Source organism: Juglans microcarpa x Juglans regia, chromosome 1D, assembly GCF_004785595.1.
Source record: "Juglans microcarpa x Juglans regia isolate MS1-56 chromosome 1D, Jm3101_v1.0, whole genome shotgun sequence".
Classification (NCBI taxonomy): Eukaryota; Viridiplantae; Streptophyta; class Magnoliopsida; order Fagales; family Juglandaceae; genus Juglans; species Juglans microcarpa x Juglans regia.
Window position 1 is genome coordinate 23,062,477 of NC_054594.1, and position 15,137 is coordinate 23,077,613.

The 15,137-nt window shown below is 38.8% G+C and overlaps 3 protein-coding genes across 4 annotated transcripts in view; 1 reads left to right on the forward strand and 2 right to left on the reverse strand.

The window, feature by feature from the left end:
- The window catches only part of LOC121254509 (putative UPF0481 protein At3g02645), a 94,056-nt gene that overhangs the window by 25,503 nt on the left and 53,416 nt on the right, over positions 1–15,137 (reverse strand). The gene's annotated exons all lie outside the window — the stretch shown is intronic.
- Positions 272–1,270, reverse strand: LOC121242293. Its single transcript, XM_041140197.1, has one exon. The coding sequence runs from the start codon at positions 1,268–1,270 to the stop codon at positions 272–274; it is 999 nt and encodes a 332-aa protein (XP_040996131.1).
- LOC121254517 (protein FAR-RED IMPAIRED RESPONSE 1-like) lies at positions 3,699–14,215 on the forward strand. Of its 2 annotated transcripts, none has more exons than XM_041154598.1 (2): positions 3,699–3,710; positions 12,907–14,215. In XM_041154598.1, exon 2 carries the CDS (start codon positions 12,922–12,924, stop codon positions 13,834–13,836), a length of 915 nt encoding a protein of 304 aa, XP_041010532.1. In that variant the 5' UTR covers positions 3,699–3,710; positions 12,907–12,921; the 3' UTR covers positions 13,837–14,215. The 2 variants fall into 2 exon arrangements, with proteins under 2 accessions (XP_041010532.1, XP_041010521.1); XM_041154587.1 differs by lacking the exon at positions 3,699–3,710 and adding an exon at positions 12,125–12,445 and having other exon boundaries at positions 12,905–14,215.

Genomic DNA, 15,137 nt, shown 5'->3' on the forward strand with positions numbered 1-15,137 from the left:
TTTTGATAGAAAGCTCGAGGGAAGCCATCAGGCCCTGGGGAACTCAGAGGGTTCATGCTAAATAAAGCTTCTTCAACTTCTTGCCTTGTGAACTTTCTAAGAAGCTTTGAGTTCATTTCAGCTGTGACAGTTTTGTTCAAGTGCTTTAAGCATAAGGGAATGTCTTCAGGGCTAGAAGTAGTAAAGAGACCCTTGAAGAAGTTCTGAAATTTTGCACTTATCTCCTCCTTAGTAATCGCCTATTCACCATTTTCATCTGTAATTTTTCTAATCAAATTCCTTTTCCTTCTTTGGGTGGCACATTGGTGAAAAATTTGGTGTTCCTATCCCCTTCCCTCAACCATTTCTGTTTTGCCCTTTGTCTCCATTTTTTGTCTTCCTCCTCAAGCAACTTGTCTAATTCTTGTTTTTTGGCCCTTATTTCCTCTGTTAGATTCCCTATATTAGCCTTCTGTAGGTAAGATAACTGTTGTCTCTTGGCTTGATGTTCTTTACTTAAGCCATTAGCTATAGCTTTGCCCCATTTTTTGAGTTTATCTTTGCATCTGGACAGACCTGTAATAGCCAGATCGAGTTTGTTTTGTACCAAAACACTCCCCTTCCATGCCTCATTTACAATCTTGTGACACTCCTCTCTGGTAGCCCAGCAGGCCTCATATCTTAAAGGCCATTCTTCTCTGGTAAAGAACTGACTTCTCGAGGAGATGGATATTATTAAAGGCCTATGGTCTGACTTTTGGGCAGCCTCTATACTCACCATGGAATCTAAAAACATTTCAATCCATTTAGCACTTGCACATGCCCTATCCAATCTTTCCTTGGTGAATTGAGGACCCTGTCTGTTATTGCACCATGTGAATTTGTCTCCTACGTAGCCCAGATCACTCACCCCATTCAAAATTAGGGATTGTCTAAAAGCTTCCATCTGAGAGTAAGGTCTCATTCCCCCTCCATACTTTTCACCATTATAGAGGATTTCATTATAGTCTCCTACACAAAACCATGGTACATTATCAGTAGGTTTTAAAGTATTCAGTAAGTTCCAACTACTACTTCTCTTGGATATCAAAGGGTGGCCATAGAAACCTGTCATGAGCCATTCCCCCTTATTACCTCTTTGTTTGATCTTGGTAGAGATATGGAAATGAGAATAAGATGTCAACGACACATTCAAATCATCCTTCCAAAATAAAGCCATGCCACCACTTGCACCCTTGCTATCCACCACATAACAATTTTTCATTCCTAGTTTAAGTTTCACTTTCTCCATCTTAGACCTGGAACACTTAGTCTCCATTAGGAAAATGAGACTTTGGACCTTGGTCTTCACCAAGAGGTGAAGTTCGTGAACTGTCCGGGGGCTCCTAGGCCCCCGATAGTTCCAGCTTATACAAATCATGGCAATTGGTGGTGTTGCCTAGCAGCCACCACCAACATATCATCTTTGATCTCACCCAAACATGGTAGATTAAGCTTATGTTTTTTACTAATATCTGAGAGCCTTTTCTCATCTTGATCAGAGGCAAGATTCCTCTTCAGAGGAGTTAAACAGTGGACCTTTTGAGAAGTTACATGGATGTTCTCAACTGAACCAAGATTGTGAGCCCTTGCTTGTCTTTTCCATTGTGGGTTCTTCTTAACTTGAACCAGCTGGTTAATCTTCTTGGACATAAACTGATTTAGAGAGTTAACTTGAGAAGCTAAGCAGGGACCCTTGGCAGCTTTTGGAAAGTCTTCTATGTGACAATATGCAACATCACCACATCTGTAGGAGCTTCTGAGGACCCCCATCCTTTATCAACAGGTTTCGAGGTAGAGCCAGTAGTTCCTGAAAATCCTCCCTTATGATCTTTTTTGAAAATTTCCTTTTTTATTAAAAAAAGATCTTGTTTGATCTTTTACTGCAGTATGCGACTCTGGCGAAGTTTCCTCGAGACTTTCCACTTTCGGTAGGTTAGCTTGCCTCTTCTGTTGGTCCTCCTTTTTGGGAACCACAAAAGCATGGGTGTCCACTGCAGGATCTTGAAATATAGGGGCCTAATTATAGTCGATAGGGTGGCCTCCCTCCTCTGGCCTGTCCTGTTGCCGGACTGGATGCTCAACACTCTGGCCACCACCTTCGTATCTTTTAGTGATTGTGTTGCCAGCTTTTGGAGGGTTAGCACAGAGCCGAGGGCCAAAATCATTGCTTGATTGTCCGAATGTTCCTCGAGATCCTTTCGAGCAACCTCCAACCTTATGCTTAATGGTGCCACACTGGAAACAAAAGGAGGGAAGGCGTTCGTATTTAATAGGCAACCATACCTGTTTATCTTCTAGCTTTAGCAGCCTCTCTCTACACAGAGGACTTGTGATGTCAATCTTCACTTTCATAAGTAAAAAAGGACCCCATGCATTACCAGACCCATCGATGTCCAACTCAAGAACACTTCCAACTCCAGACCCCAGTTGCCTTCCTATTTCATGGGTCATGCTCACCAATGGCATGTTATGAAATTGTATCCAGAAAACCTCAGAAGAAAAAGATGGCGCTTCTTGCAGTAGGGTCCTTTCAAGATCCTCCATGCATACCAAGAACCTATCAAAAGTCCAAGGTCTACCTCGAAGTACCTTCTGTTTATCTTGTTGGTGCTAAAACTCAACCATGAATTTATTATGACCCATCTCTTTGAATTGTACCCAACCCACCATGCCACACTTTGGCCATTGTAAACCGAAAAGCTTCTTTGTTGACCATTCTCTCAGAAATGACAAGTACCATGATGCATAACTTCCGTTTTCCCGCTTCTCTATACACTTTTTGCTTTCTCCCTCTCCTTTGCTTTTCTCTCTCTCTCTCTCTCTGTGTATCGTTGGTTCATCTCCCGCACAACTTCACAAACAAATAAAACTTTCTCTTCTCCTGCCCTAACGTCGTGCATCCACAACATTGCAACATTTTTCTTCTCTTGAATAAAATACGTGTATAAATGATTTGTAAACATTTTTTTTTTTGGAAAATTCGAGATTATCTTCTTTGCATTTTATCTTAACTTGTATAGTACTTAAAAAATTTTCACTAAATTGATAGCATCCATTTTATCTTCATTTGTATGTGTTCCTTCTACAACTTGAAAAAATTTGAAAAAAAAAAATGTAGAGCAGCAACCATGGCCAAGATTTGCAATTTTTTTCTTAAAAAAATCATTTTTATGTACATCCTCGAATTTTTCTTAAAGATTTGCACCATTGAATAAAAGTCATACGTACAGGAAGACAAAACATGAAAATGAACTGCATTATTATCAAAATGATTAAACTCCACCTTTGGAATTTTTTCAAAATAGTGTTTCCTAATCTTTTTGGTCGAGTAGTTAGAGACCTAGAAACAAATCCACACAGGAAAACATATGTTGATATAAAACTTTAGGGATGAGTGCTATGCAGATTGTTGGTTATCTAATTGTATGAAATAAATAATTAGAGTAGTGAGGAGGAGTATTTTTGGTTGACTAGAGCATTTCTCCCGACACTATTTTTTTTTAATTTAATAATTAAGGTAATATTTTTTAGTAATGTTGTGAATTTTTTATTTTTTTAAAAAAATATTTATGATGATTAAAAGAATAAATGAAAAAAAAAATAATGAGACTGCTGGGCAACATGCCTTTACACAGGGACGTGATTACATTTGCTATTCTACGGGCAAGGGTTCCAAATTTTTCTAAGACGTGATTAGCTAAAAACTATAAAAAGACAATTTTTCTAATGAGTTAAAGTCTGAAGACGTGATTAAGGGACCGCTGACATGGGTAAAATGGTAAAATAGAATATTGTTGTTTTATGCGCGCAAGGATAATGAGAGTTTTCAGACTACTGACATGGGATGAGGATTTGTGCTTTCTGTGCCTCTCCCGTTCGTGCGTTCTAGTATTTTTCTAACTTTATAAATTTATTATGTGAACCATGACTTTATCCCCTTCCTTTACAGGATAGGGCTGTATTCACCGTTCATCTTCTCCTTGATGATCAGGGATGGCTTGGATTGCTCCCAGCTAGGCCATGGGGCCGAGCCTTTTACTATTTTTTTAATTAAAAAATTAATATACTTTTTTAAAAGTTAGTTTAAGCATATCTTCCGTCCACAAACTATTACCCAATGTTACCCACAGTTTAAATTAGTATCACATATATAGAATTGTAGATGATTCATATATAGACACCTCCAAAACTTATATTGAACTGTAGATACTAATGTCGTCTTTGATAATTTTATTAAACATTATATACCACACATAATTAATCTTATATTATATTCCCTGCATAATTTTTTGATTTTTTTTCTTATCAAATATGTAATATATAGATAATGGGTAGAAAAATTCAATTAAATTAATAATAATAAATTTAAAGAAATTAAAAAAAAATAAATATTACGTGAATGATATTAATAAAACTCAAAAATCGTACAGGGATAGATTATATAAAGATGTTGGAGTAGTGCTAGCCCGAATTTGTACAGAGGAAGGCAATTTTTTTTTTTTTCCGTTCATTTTTTCATCCTGACGTCATATTTAAGATGTAAAGTTTAAACAAATATATAATAAAATATTTCCTTTTTAGTTTTGTTTACTTAATAAATATAGAGAAAGGAGACAAAGCATTATTGTAGAGAAAATATATATCTTTTTTTCATAAATTAAGAAAAATGCTCTTTCGTTAAAATTACCTTTTCAGTATTTTATTTTATGTTTTATTTTTATTTAATAGTTAAAGAAATGGTTACTAATGCAACTGTTTGTTCTTCTAATACTTTTAATAATTAAAAATATTTAAAATAAATAATTAAAAAAAATCAAATACAGTAAAAGGAATGACCTAGCATTGTTCTTTTCCGTAATGGATCAATTCAACTAATTTGTTTATTATAATTTTTTTAAATTTTTAAACAAAATAAAAGAAATAATTCAACCTTCTTATATCTTAAAATAAAAATAATATTAAATAAATATATTTTAATAATATTTTATTTAATTTTTAATTTTTATCTTAAATCAACTCGATTAAAAAAAAAACCAAATTAGGCATTATTCTCGAAAAGGACCAACATGAAAAATGCGCAACAGAAATGGATCACATGGACTGTCGTTCGTACCGGTTGATGTGAAAATGCTTACTCAGGGCATTGGTGGTGGCTTCTCTATCTTTATCTTTATTTTTAAAGTTAAAAAATATGTTTTTAAATTTATCTATGTTAACTTATGTATCTCTAAATTTTTGCATAACTATAAATAATATTTCTTTAAATTTGAAGAAATACTATTCATTCTTTAAATATTATTTTACTATTTTTTCTTTCTCCTACCCATTAAAATCAATTTTATAAAATTTATATTAAGATGATTTTGATACATAAAATTTGTATTAAGTTGATAATATAAAATTAATGTTAATTATAAATATATATAAAAAAATAATTTTAGAAAACAAATAAAAAATAAAAAAAATAATATTTTATTATTATTTAATTTAAAGATATATAAATCAGCGTGAGAGTTTTTTTTTTCATATACAAAATCATTCTTCAAGAAGGATGATTTTATATATAAATATGCATAAACCACTGCCATTACTCTCAGAGCACTTACAATGAGTTTTGTAAAACCCATTTTTATGTAAAATTTGAAGAAAAGTAGCCTGAAACTACCTCCAATGGCTTCTTTATTTTCAAATATATTTTACATTTTACTATAGTGTTAAGCTAAATGTAGAGTGAACTATTCACAAATGTAAAAATATTTTATTTATTTATTCTCTTTTCATGTACTTTATCTCTCACAATAGTTTCTCTCTCTTTGTATTTTTTTTTCCCAACAAACTATTAAATAATATAATATAAAGAAAAAATAGATAAACTGATGTATGGTATATTGTAAAAATTAATATGTAAAATAAAAAAAGTGAATTTTAATGATATATCTTAAATGATAAGATATATAAACTATTGGGAGTGCTCTCAGCCCTCCCAATGATATATCCTAGGATCATATCGGCTTAAAGACAGCGAGGGAAGAGAATTGCAACACCCATGGAACGCGAGCACCTAAAAAGGTTCTATCCTTAGAAAAGCTTATCTCCTTACGCATTTACATTTATTTATCTCAGAAATAATTTTCTGCTTTTTGGAATGTACGTTTTTCTTTTAGACTCAAGAAAATAGAAATGAGTACTTGATCAATTACTAGGCGGAACAGACGTGAAGGACAAAAGACCACACGACCCTCTCCAATGTTAGCCAACAAAAGCCGAGTTACACACTCGTGGTGCAAATGAACGGGCGTGGAGGTCAGAATACCACCTGACCCTATCCAAAGTTAGCATCCAAAGGGCAAAGTTGAATACTCGCAACATAGCTAGAGCATGCGCAAAGGGTAAAAAAGGCATTTGTAAGCACATTCATAAGGCAAACAACAAAAGCATGGGGGTCAGAAGACCCCATAAACAACAAAAGCATGGGGGTCAGAAGACCCCATGACTCTCAAGTTCACAAGACAACCACCCACTAAACCCAAAGCACAAAAGCAAGCCCACAGGCGTGAAGGACTAAATAGCGAATGCTGCCAAAGAATAAGGACAAAAACACAAGGAACAAAACAGTCTGAATCAACAACCAAAACGTTAGAAAGAAGTACAAGATTTGCAAAAGCCCAAAATTAGACTTGAATTCCTCCAAGATTAGACTCCTCAAGTCGGACTAAGGGTTGGCCAAAAGGTGCATCTTCAGGCGTGCCAACCTGCGCCATACCCATATCCAAAAGCTCTGTCTAGGACAGCTCTGGCGGCTACTAACTGAGGGTGCAGTAGAACAATTTTGTTGTTGGCATCAATTAGTTGATGCTCCAACCTTCCCCAAGCCTCGCGCAGCTTGTTCACCTCTCTAGCCAACCTGGACACAATATCAATCATCCGATCTTGACAGGCATCAATCTCCGCGCGGTCCTTTTTATACTTGGCAAAATCAACCTCCGCCTGAACCCACTCACCTTATAGTTCGTTGATCTTTGTGTCCTTCTCATGACGCACCTTCCAGAATGCCCCCCTTCCTTTGAGCCAGCTCCTTAGCCACCTTTTCAAGCCTCTTTTCAGAAAAAGCCAAAGCAATAGCCGCCTCTTGGTACTTTCTCTCAGCGTCCAACTGGGATCACTCGGAAGAGTCTAGTGCCCCCCTTAAGGCATAATACCTCCACTCGGGTGGCGGCTCTCTCCATCTTTGCCATATGCAAGGCAAAGCTATCGTGAGCATGGAGGTTCTTAACACGAAGGAGCTCAGAACGAAGGCTGGATGACTTCTCATGAAGAGAGTCAAGGTTAGCCTCCAAGGACCGAACATAACCATCAGACTGCTCCAGATAGCCTTGTAGGAAGTCCCTCTTAGCCTTAAGGCTATCGTTCTCTTGCTTAGCAAAGTAAGAGAACTTCTGCCTCTCAAGGACCTCCTCATCCAAAGAATCCCTCTCCTCCACGATCCAAGACGCCAAAGCCTCTACATTCTATACAAGCGTAAAAAGCTAAATAAAGTCTCATACAAGCACCAAAAAGCACCTACATACAAACTTGAATGAAAAAGAAAGAAGGAACCTTACTGGAGCTAACATTCTCCTCAGGAGCTTGGTCATTTCCATGACTGCCTTTGATGGAGGTGCAAAAGCACGGCGGCCAGGATCTTCCACCCGACTGGCATCCTCCATGTGGCCGCTCCAAGCTATGCTCTAGGGCCACGATAACTTTAGGAGTGGGCGCGGATAGGACGTCTTCAACACGGGCGCCAACCAGTTCCCTCGCTGACTCATCTTGGTGGACTTTGACTCACGCCCTAATCCAATCTTCAAATTGAGCACCTACTTCAACGCCCACTTGTTGTCAAGGGCATTGCCACCCTTACGAGGGGTGACGTCTCCATCCCCGCCAAATGAAGACGTAGTCGGCTAAGGGATGGACACCCTATCCTGATCTGTGGGTGGAGTCTCGCCGCCCGAAATAGTTGTAGGCAGGGAAAGCGAAGAAGAATCTAGCCCCCTCGGGAGGCAACTCTGCCATCGACAGCTTCGGTCACAGTGTCACAAACCGCGAACGTAGGAACATCAAGCACCACTTCCCCAGATACGCCCAAAGCAAAGGCGGCAAATAGTCACGTCCACATCCACCCCCTGCGTCAACTTCTCAAGAGAACTAGAAGCACTAGTAGGTGTTGTGCCCTCGATACGAGGGCGCTTCAATTTTGGCCCTTAGTCTGGGGAGCACTTCGTTTCATTGGAAGGGGAACTGGTTTGAGTTTTTCCCCGATGACATGGGCGCGAATAGGCACCGACAAGAATCTGTCAATAGTCGAATCAGAAAGAAAGTCTTCTGACCACAGACCATCGCGGTTGTGGTCCTTCGCCCATTCACGAACAAGGTTTACATGATTTTGTTTTACATGATTTTGTTGACTATCAGTTGTAAATGCTAAAGTTGGCTAGGATTAGATGACTAAATGATAAAGTTTATCTTATCATTATAAGTTTGAATTTGAATGAATGTAAAACAATTGTTGACTTTATCTTGAACAACATTGAGTTTATCTAGAAGTCTTTAAGCTTGGTTAGATAAGTTAGTAACATGAAATTTGAATTCAAAAAGATCTGCAATTATCCAGAACAGAAGCTGAACACAGATCAGTAACTACAGAGAAGAATTATCGCGAAATGTTAGCAATCCGTTGGGAAACGTTCTCGTGGTTGACTCTACGTGTCAGCAGAATCCTACTTCAACTGAGACTCTTTCCAAATCTAATATTTAAAAGGATTCGGTTTCATGACTCTGTAGGGAGTTTGATTAACGATCATTGAGATATATTTCGTGTGCTTATGAAGGGAGAATCATCTTGAGGATTTTCACTTTTATTTTCATCTCTCCTTAAATGTGATCGTGCTCCAAGTGTGGAGGATCGTGTGATTGAACTTCAGCCCTTAGAGTTCTAGGAGGAAAGGCAATATTTGAATATCGCCAGAAGTTCTGGCTGCTACCACGGTAGAAGACAAACGGGTCGTTTGTCTTGGAAAGTAAGAGAGTCAAGTTACAAAGGTTTTGTAATTGATGAATACTTGTAATTGATTTTCAAATAATAAGATTGACTTTCCTGAGTTTGGCTGCCCTGTAGAGTTTTACATTTAAAGATTTTTTTAAGGGATTTCTCTTCGAAACCAATCATTGTGTTAAACAAAGTGTTTGATTTGCTTCAAGTATTTGATTTATTTAATAATTCTAATATTGAGATCTAACCAATTTTTTCAAGTAAATTGGTAAAAATGGGGTAATCCCTTATGAGCATCTCATCGGCGGGATACTTCCAGTCACTACCGGAGATCAAGAAAAACTTACTAGTCCATTGTTTGGCATTGGAATAACGCCCTTCAAAGGCTTGAGGTGTTGCCCGTGCACGTTGAAGCTGCAAATGTTCCCTGACAGGGAAACCACCCCGTAAAAAGAAAGGAATTCATTCTCCGTAAGGTTGGAGTACCTCTACCCAAGGGGCTCCAAAATGCGGCGGAAGGCAACGTAGGCTCACATCAGCATGCGCCATGCTTTATTGCGAAGCTGGGCAGGAGCAAGCTTCAAGAAATGCAGGACATCACGCACTAGGTGGATGAAAGAGAGATAAAGCCCGTGGGTTAGGGCACAAACTGTTAGGGCTATGTCCCCGCCATAGCCCTCCTCATCGACACACCCTTTTTCCAGAATGTTCATGTCTATCGACTCAAGGATGGGTAATGACTCCCTCCGTTCGCGAAGTCCTCCACATCTAGAACTGAGCGCCACGAATGCCCATCAAAGGAAGTGGGTCGACGGGTGAGAGAAGAATCTGGCTTTTGTTTGGGGTATTTCTTGGTAGAGCTGCAACTAGCCATTAAAAATATCTTGAAGAAGGAAATGCGAAGAAAACAGAGGGGAGTACGAAGGAATCTGAAGAGAAGGGAAGAACGGAGAAACGAGAAGGAAATAGAGGGAAATACAAAGAAATATGAGGAAGACGAAAGAGTAAAGAAAGAAGTTACGGGAAGTAAATGGCATGTGAAGCACATCTGAGAAAGGTAATCATGAGGGTTCCTGAGAATCCGAAAGGTTGGTTGCGCTGGCAGTTACACTTCTTTTTGAAAACCATTAAATTAGCAAGAATAATTATGCCTGACGCAAACCAAGTATTTTCTAAAAAGAGAAAGGGTGGAGACTGGTGCACACCACCTAGTAGGGACTATAGCCAAAAGAAGGAAAATAATGAATAAATGCTTACAGACTAGCCGAGCAAGTAATAAAAAAAATATTTAATTTCCCATGTGCCAGCACAAGGGAAATTAGCGGGGTAACTGGAGGGGACATTTAGACCCCTGGGCTCCGAGCCCATCTCTAAGGCCAAGCCCATCCATAAGTCTAAGAGGGCTTATTGGAAGCTTAAAGCTAGGAGCCCCATGGATAGAGGGCTTGTAACCACAATCACAAGATAAGATAATCCCGAAGAACTAGGGATGAGGCCCACAGTTAGACATAAATATCCTGAGTAAGATAACTCATACAAAACATGAGATATCTTCTTTAGTTAATAAGGGATCATGAGATATCTTCTCTAGTTAATAACTCCTATAAATATCTTCTCTGGTTACTAGAGTCAATCGCCATCACGCCACAACCTTCTATAAATAACTTGTTAGAGGTAACATACATTTTCGTCTTCATTTTCATATTCGTTTATCTTTACATTGTTACTGACTTAAATATTGGAGTTTACACAGGGTGACTAGCGTCGTTCTTTCATCGTCGCAAGGTTATCCATACGGTTGGCAGTGTGAAACACGTTCTTTATAGGTAACAACAAAATAAGGACACTAATTGGTCGGCATATTTGTTGCTATGGTTTCTGATGGAGCCTTTAACTCAACCTAAATTAAGGCCTCGTTCATTTTCATAAAACATTTCATCTCATCTCATCTCATCTCATGTAATCATTATAACTTTTTTAAATTTTTACATAAAATAAAATAAATAATTCAACTTTTTTAAATCTCAAAATAAAAAATAATATTAAAAAAATATATTCTAATATTATTTTATTCAATTTTTATTTTATTTTATCTGTAAAAATAAAGAAGGCTGAGTGCAATGAAGAGGATGGAGAGAGATGCATAAGGGAACCACTTTGCTCCAACTCCAACTGCTTATCAATATTGACTCCCTTGATCATGTGGTCCTCTTATGGTACGCATGTGTTCTTTTCAGAAATAACTGCATTGTAACCCAGATACGGACCATGTTGGTTTTAACGTGCATTTCGGAAACAGCTGTATACAGCTTTACGGAAATGAACTTTAAGGTCTTAGAGATTGTATAGGTCACATCTTTCCCAAGCCATGCGGTACTGTGCATGACCTCAGCCTCCCTAAATAAACTTAGCCGACACGGGAATGCCCAGGTGTATAGTCGTATTGACTTACAACTAAAGTTTTTACTTTTTACTTGAGCCGGCGAAAAAAAATCTTCGTAAGGTCATGGGCAGTCAAGCCGATTGAGGGCACACTGCCTACATGGGTTATGGGTATACATTTAGACAGAGTCCACATATTTCATTATATTTTGGCCATATTTGTGTATACATTTATTCTCAAATATTTTCTTCCAAAACATCAATTAAAGTACTTGCCAAGGAATCTCATCTTTAGTGGTACTCCTTCAACGTACAGCCTCCAATTTATAATTATTCTTATTCGAGTTTTAACTAAGAAAGTAAATTAATTATAAAGTGGTAACAACAAAATAATGACACTAATTGGTCGGCATGTTTGTCGATATGGTTTTCGATGGAGCCAACAGAAATTAAGAGTGCAATGAAGAGGATGGTGAGAGATGCCTTAGGGAACCATCTTGCTCAAACTCCCAAGTCCTCATCAATATTGCCTCCATTGATCACGTGGCCATCCGCATTTGTCATATTAGTTTGTCCTTTTTCCGATTGAGAAATGCTACCCATCCCGCCCTCAAGTCCCGTTCAGATATCCCGCTCGACGTGTCAATACACGTTGCAAATGAAATAGAGTAAAATAAGTGAAATAAGTGATTTAAAACACACGGGCGACAACCGAACCTGCGCGATACCCATCTCCACTTCTCGAGCAGCCTTCGCGAGCAGAACCTGTTCGGACCAGCCATCGACACCGCTGCCGAGCTCCATCTCCGGCCTCATCTCCGACCTCCATCTCCGACCTCTCATCTCCGACCTCGACTACATTTTTTCCTTTTTTTTTTCCTCCCCCAGACCCCGTGCGCTCTCTGCTTCTCCCTCACTCGTCTACCCCGTTCGGCGCAGCCATCTCCCCCAGCCCCACGAGTTCGAGCCCCACCAGTCTCTCGGCCATCTCTCCGACGGATCGGACCCAAGGTAGGTTCTTCAAGTTTCCCTTTCTCAGTTTCCCCTACAATTGATGTCCGAAGGTTTTTTTTTTTTTTTTTTTTTGTTGTTTGTCTGGGATTTGTTTTTTCTTCTGAGCTATGTTGCACTAGTCTTGTTATGATCTCTATGTATTGTACTAAGGAAGGGAAATAAAATGGAAAGATGGAGAAATTTGTGAAACAAGAACTTGCACTTTACATGTTTGTGAAAATGCCTCTGTGAGAACCTAAAATCAAAATGGATTGGGTAAACTAGAAGTTAACCCTTCAAGCTAGCTGATGAATTTCAAGACTTATGGAATTGCAGAAATAGATGGTAGCTGGTCATTTTATAAAATTTAGTTGATGACAGACATATGAATCATTTGCTTAATCTTTTTTATGCCAAATTTAGTTTATGCCAATGCTTTATTTTAATATCCTTGTTTCACATGTTGTATATTTGTAGAGAATTTGAATGTTGCAATGGATGCCGACATAGAATTTTCAAATAATGAGTGTGATGAGGTAGAAATTGATAAGGAGATTGGAGGTGATGAAACAATTGAAGAACCTACGGTTGGAATGCAATTTTCATCTGTAGAAGAAGTGCATGCTTATTATATGAAATATGGTAAGAAGAAAGGGTTTGGGGTATCCAAAAGGAATATTAGACAGGATGACGATGAGACAGTAATATGGTTTTGCTTGGCATGCGCGCGAGGAGGCACATCGAAGAGTGCTGTCGCCAATGTTATGAAACCAAGACAAACTGTAAAGATGGGATGTAAGGCTAGAATTAATACAGTATTAAATGTTGAAGGTGGATATACTATATCTAAGGTGATATTGGATCACACCCACGCCTGTAGTTCGGGGAAGGCAAGACATTTCAGATGCTTTAAGAAGGTTGATGCTCGTATTGCTAAAAGACTTGAAATAAATGACGAGGCAGGTATAAGGTTGTCCAAAAATTTAAAGTCTTTGGTTGTTGAGGCGAGGCGTTATGAGAATGTAACATTCAAGGAGGAGGAGTGTCGAAACTACATTGACAAAGTACGACGACTTCGCCTTGGGGTTGGAGGTGGTGTAGCTCTATGTAACTATTTCGAAGATATGCAAAAAAGAAATCCGGAGTTTTATTATAAAATTGACGTTGACAATGAGATGCGGTTAAAGAATGTGTTTTGGGCAGACGCCCGGAGTAGAGCTGTGTATGAATCATTCAGGGATGTGATTACATTTGATACAACATATCTCACTAATGCGTATAAAATGCATTTTCCACCGTTTGTAGGTGTGAACCACCATGGACAGTCAATCCTACTCGGTTGCGGATTGATATCCAATGAAGATGCAGATACATTTGAGTGGTTGTTTCAGTCAGGTTGCAGTGTATGAATAACCAACCGCCAAATGCAATCATCACAGACCAAGACAAGGCCATGAAAATTGCAATATCGAGGGTGTTTCCAACTTCTAGGCATCGATTCTGCTTGTGGCATATAATGAAAAAACTTCCTAAGAAATTTGGCTCACATTGTCGATACGAGGAAATCAAGAGTACCATACATAGATGCGTATATGACTCTTTCAGTCAGCATGAGTTTGATGAATATTGGTGTCGTATGCTCGATACATATGATTTGCATGAGAATGCATGATTAGTATCACTGTATAGTGATCGACATTATTGGGTGCCGGCCTATGTTAGAGACACATTCTGGGCAGGAATGTCAACCACACAGCGAAGTGAAGGAATGAATGCATTTTTTGACGACTACGTCACGTAGGGGTGAAAAACCGACCTATTGGTTCGGTTTAGACTTGAAACCGAGACCGCACCGATACACTGAAAAAAAGAATATCTCGACCGAAACCGGCCGGTGAAGGGGAAGAAAACAGTCGACGTTGATCTCGATTTTCTACCGGTCGGTTCGTCTGCTTCGTCGGCGACGTGAAGAGAGAGAGAGAGAGAGGAATGAGAAACACAGAAACCGAACCGGAAAACTTCGGTTTGAGCAAAGTTACATGTAAACTCGAACTCCATCATCACATATTCACAAAATTACAATATATACAACAAATATCAAATGATTCACAACAAATATCACATTATCACAACAATATCGGTACCCTCTCTGAGAAAAATAAAAGAACCGTGGTCCCCATCAACAAACCTCAACGAATCAAAGATGGAAGCTTGAAACGATGCAAATGGATGAAATGGCGCAAATGGATGGAGGGAGAGAGGGACGGCATCGGAGAGAGAGGGAGCTGAGAGGGAGACGAGAGAGTCTGAGAGAGAGAGCTAAGACGCAGAACGGCGCAGAAAGATGAGAACGAGAAAGGGGAAGGGGGATCTTAGCCTAATCATGAAATGGCGTCGTTTGGTTGAAACCAAACGACGCCGTTTGCTTTATTTTTTTTTTTCAACTAGGTGGATTAAAACGACGTCGTTTTACTCATTTAAGTGAAACGGCGTCGTTTCTTATATAGGTATAAAATGAAAAAAAAAAATTAGAATCGGTCGGCCGGTTCATCGATTTTTCACTGGGTTGAACCGATACCGAACCGGAAAACTTCAGTTTCAGAAAATATCTACCACACGCTGGCTGGTTCTTCACCGGTTCCGACCGGTTCCTGACTCCGGCGGTCGGTTCCAGTCGATTGCAGCCGGTTTGGTACGTTCCTGTACACCC

Coding starts and splice junctions, on each gene's coding strand:
- LOC121242293 (XM_041140197.1), bottom strand. CDS start 1,270: ATGGAGAAAGTGAAACTTAAACTAGGAATGAAAAATTGTTATGTGGTG.
- LOC121254517 (XM_041154598.1), top strand. CDS start 12,922: ATGGATGCCGACATAGAATTTTCAAATAATGAGTGTGATGAGGTAGAA.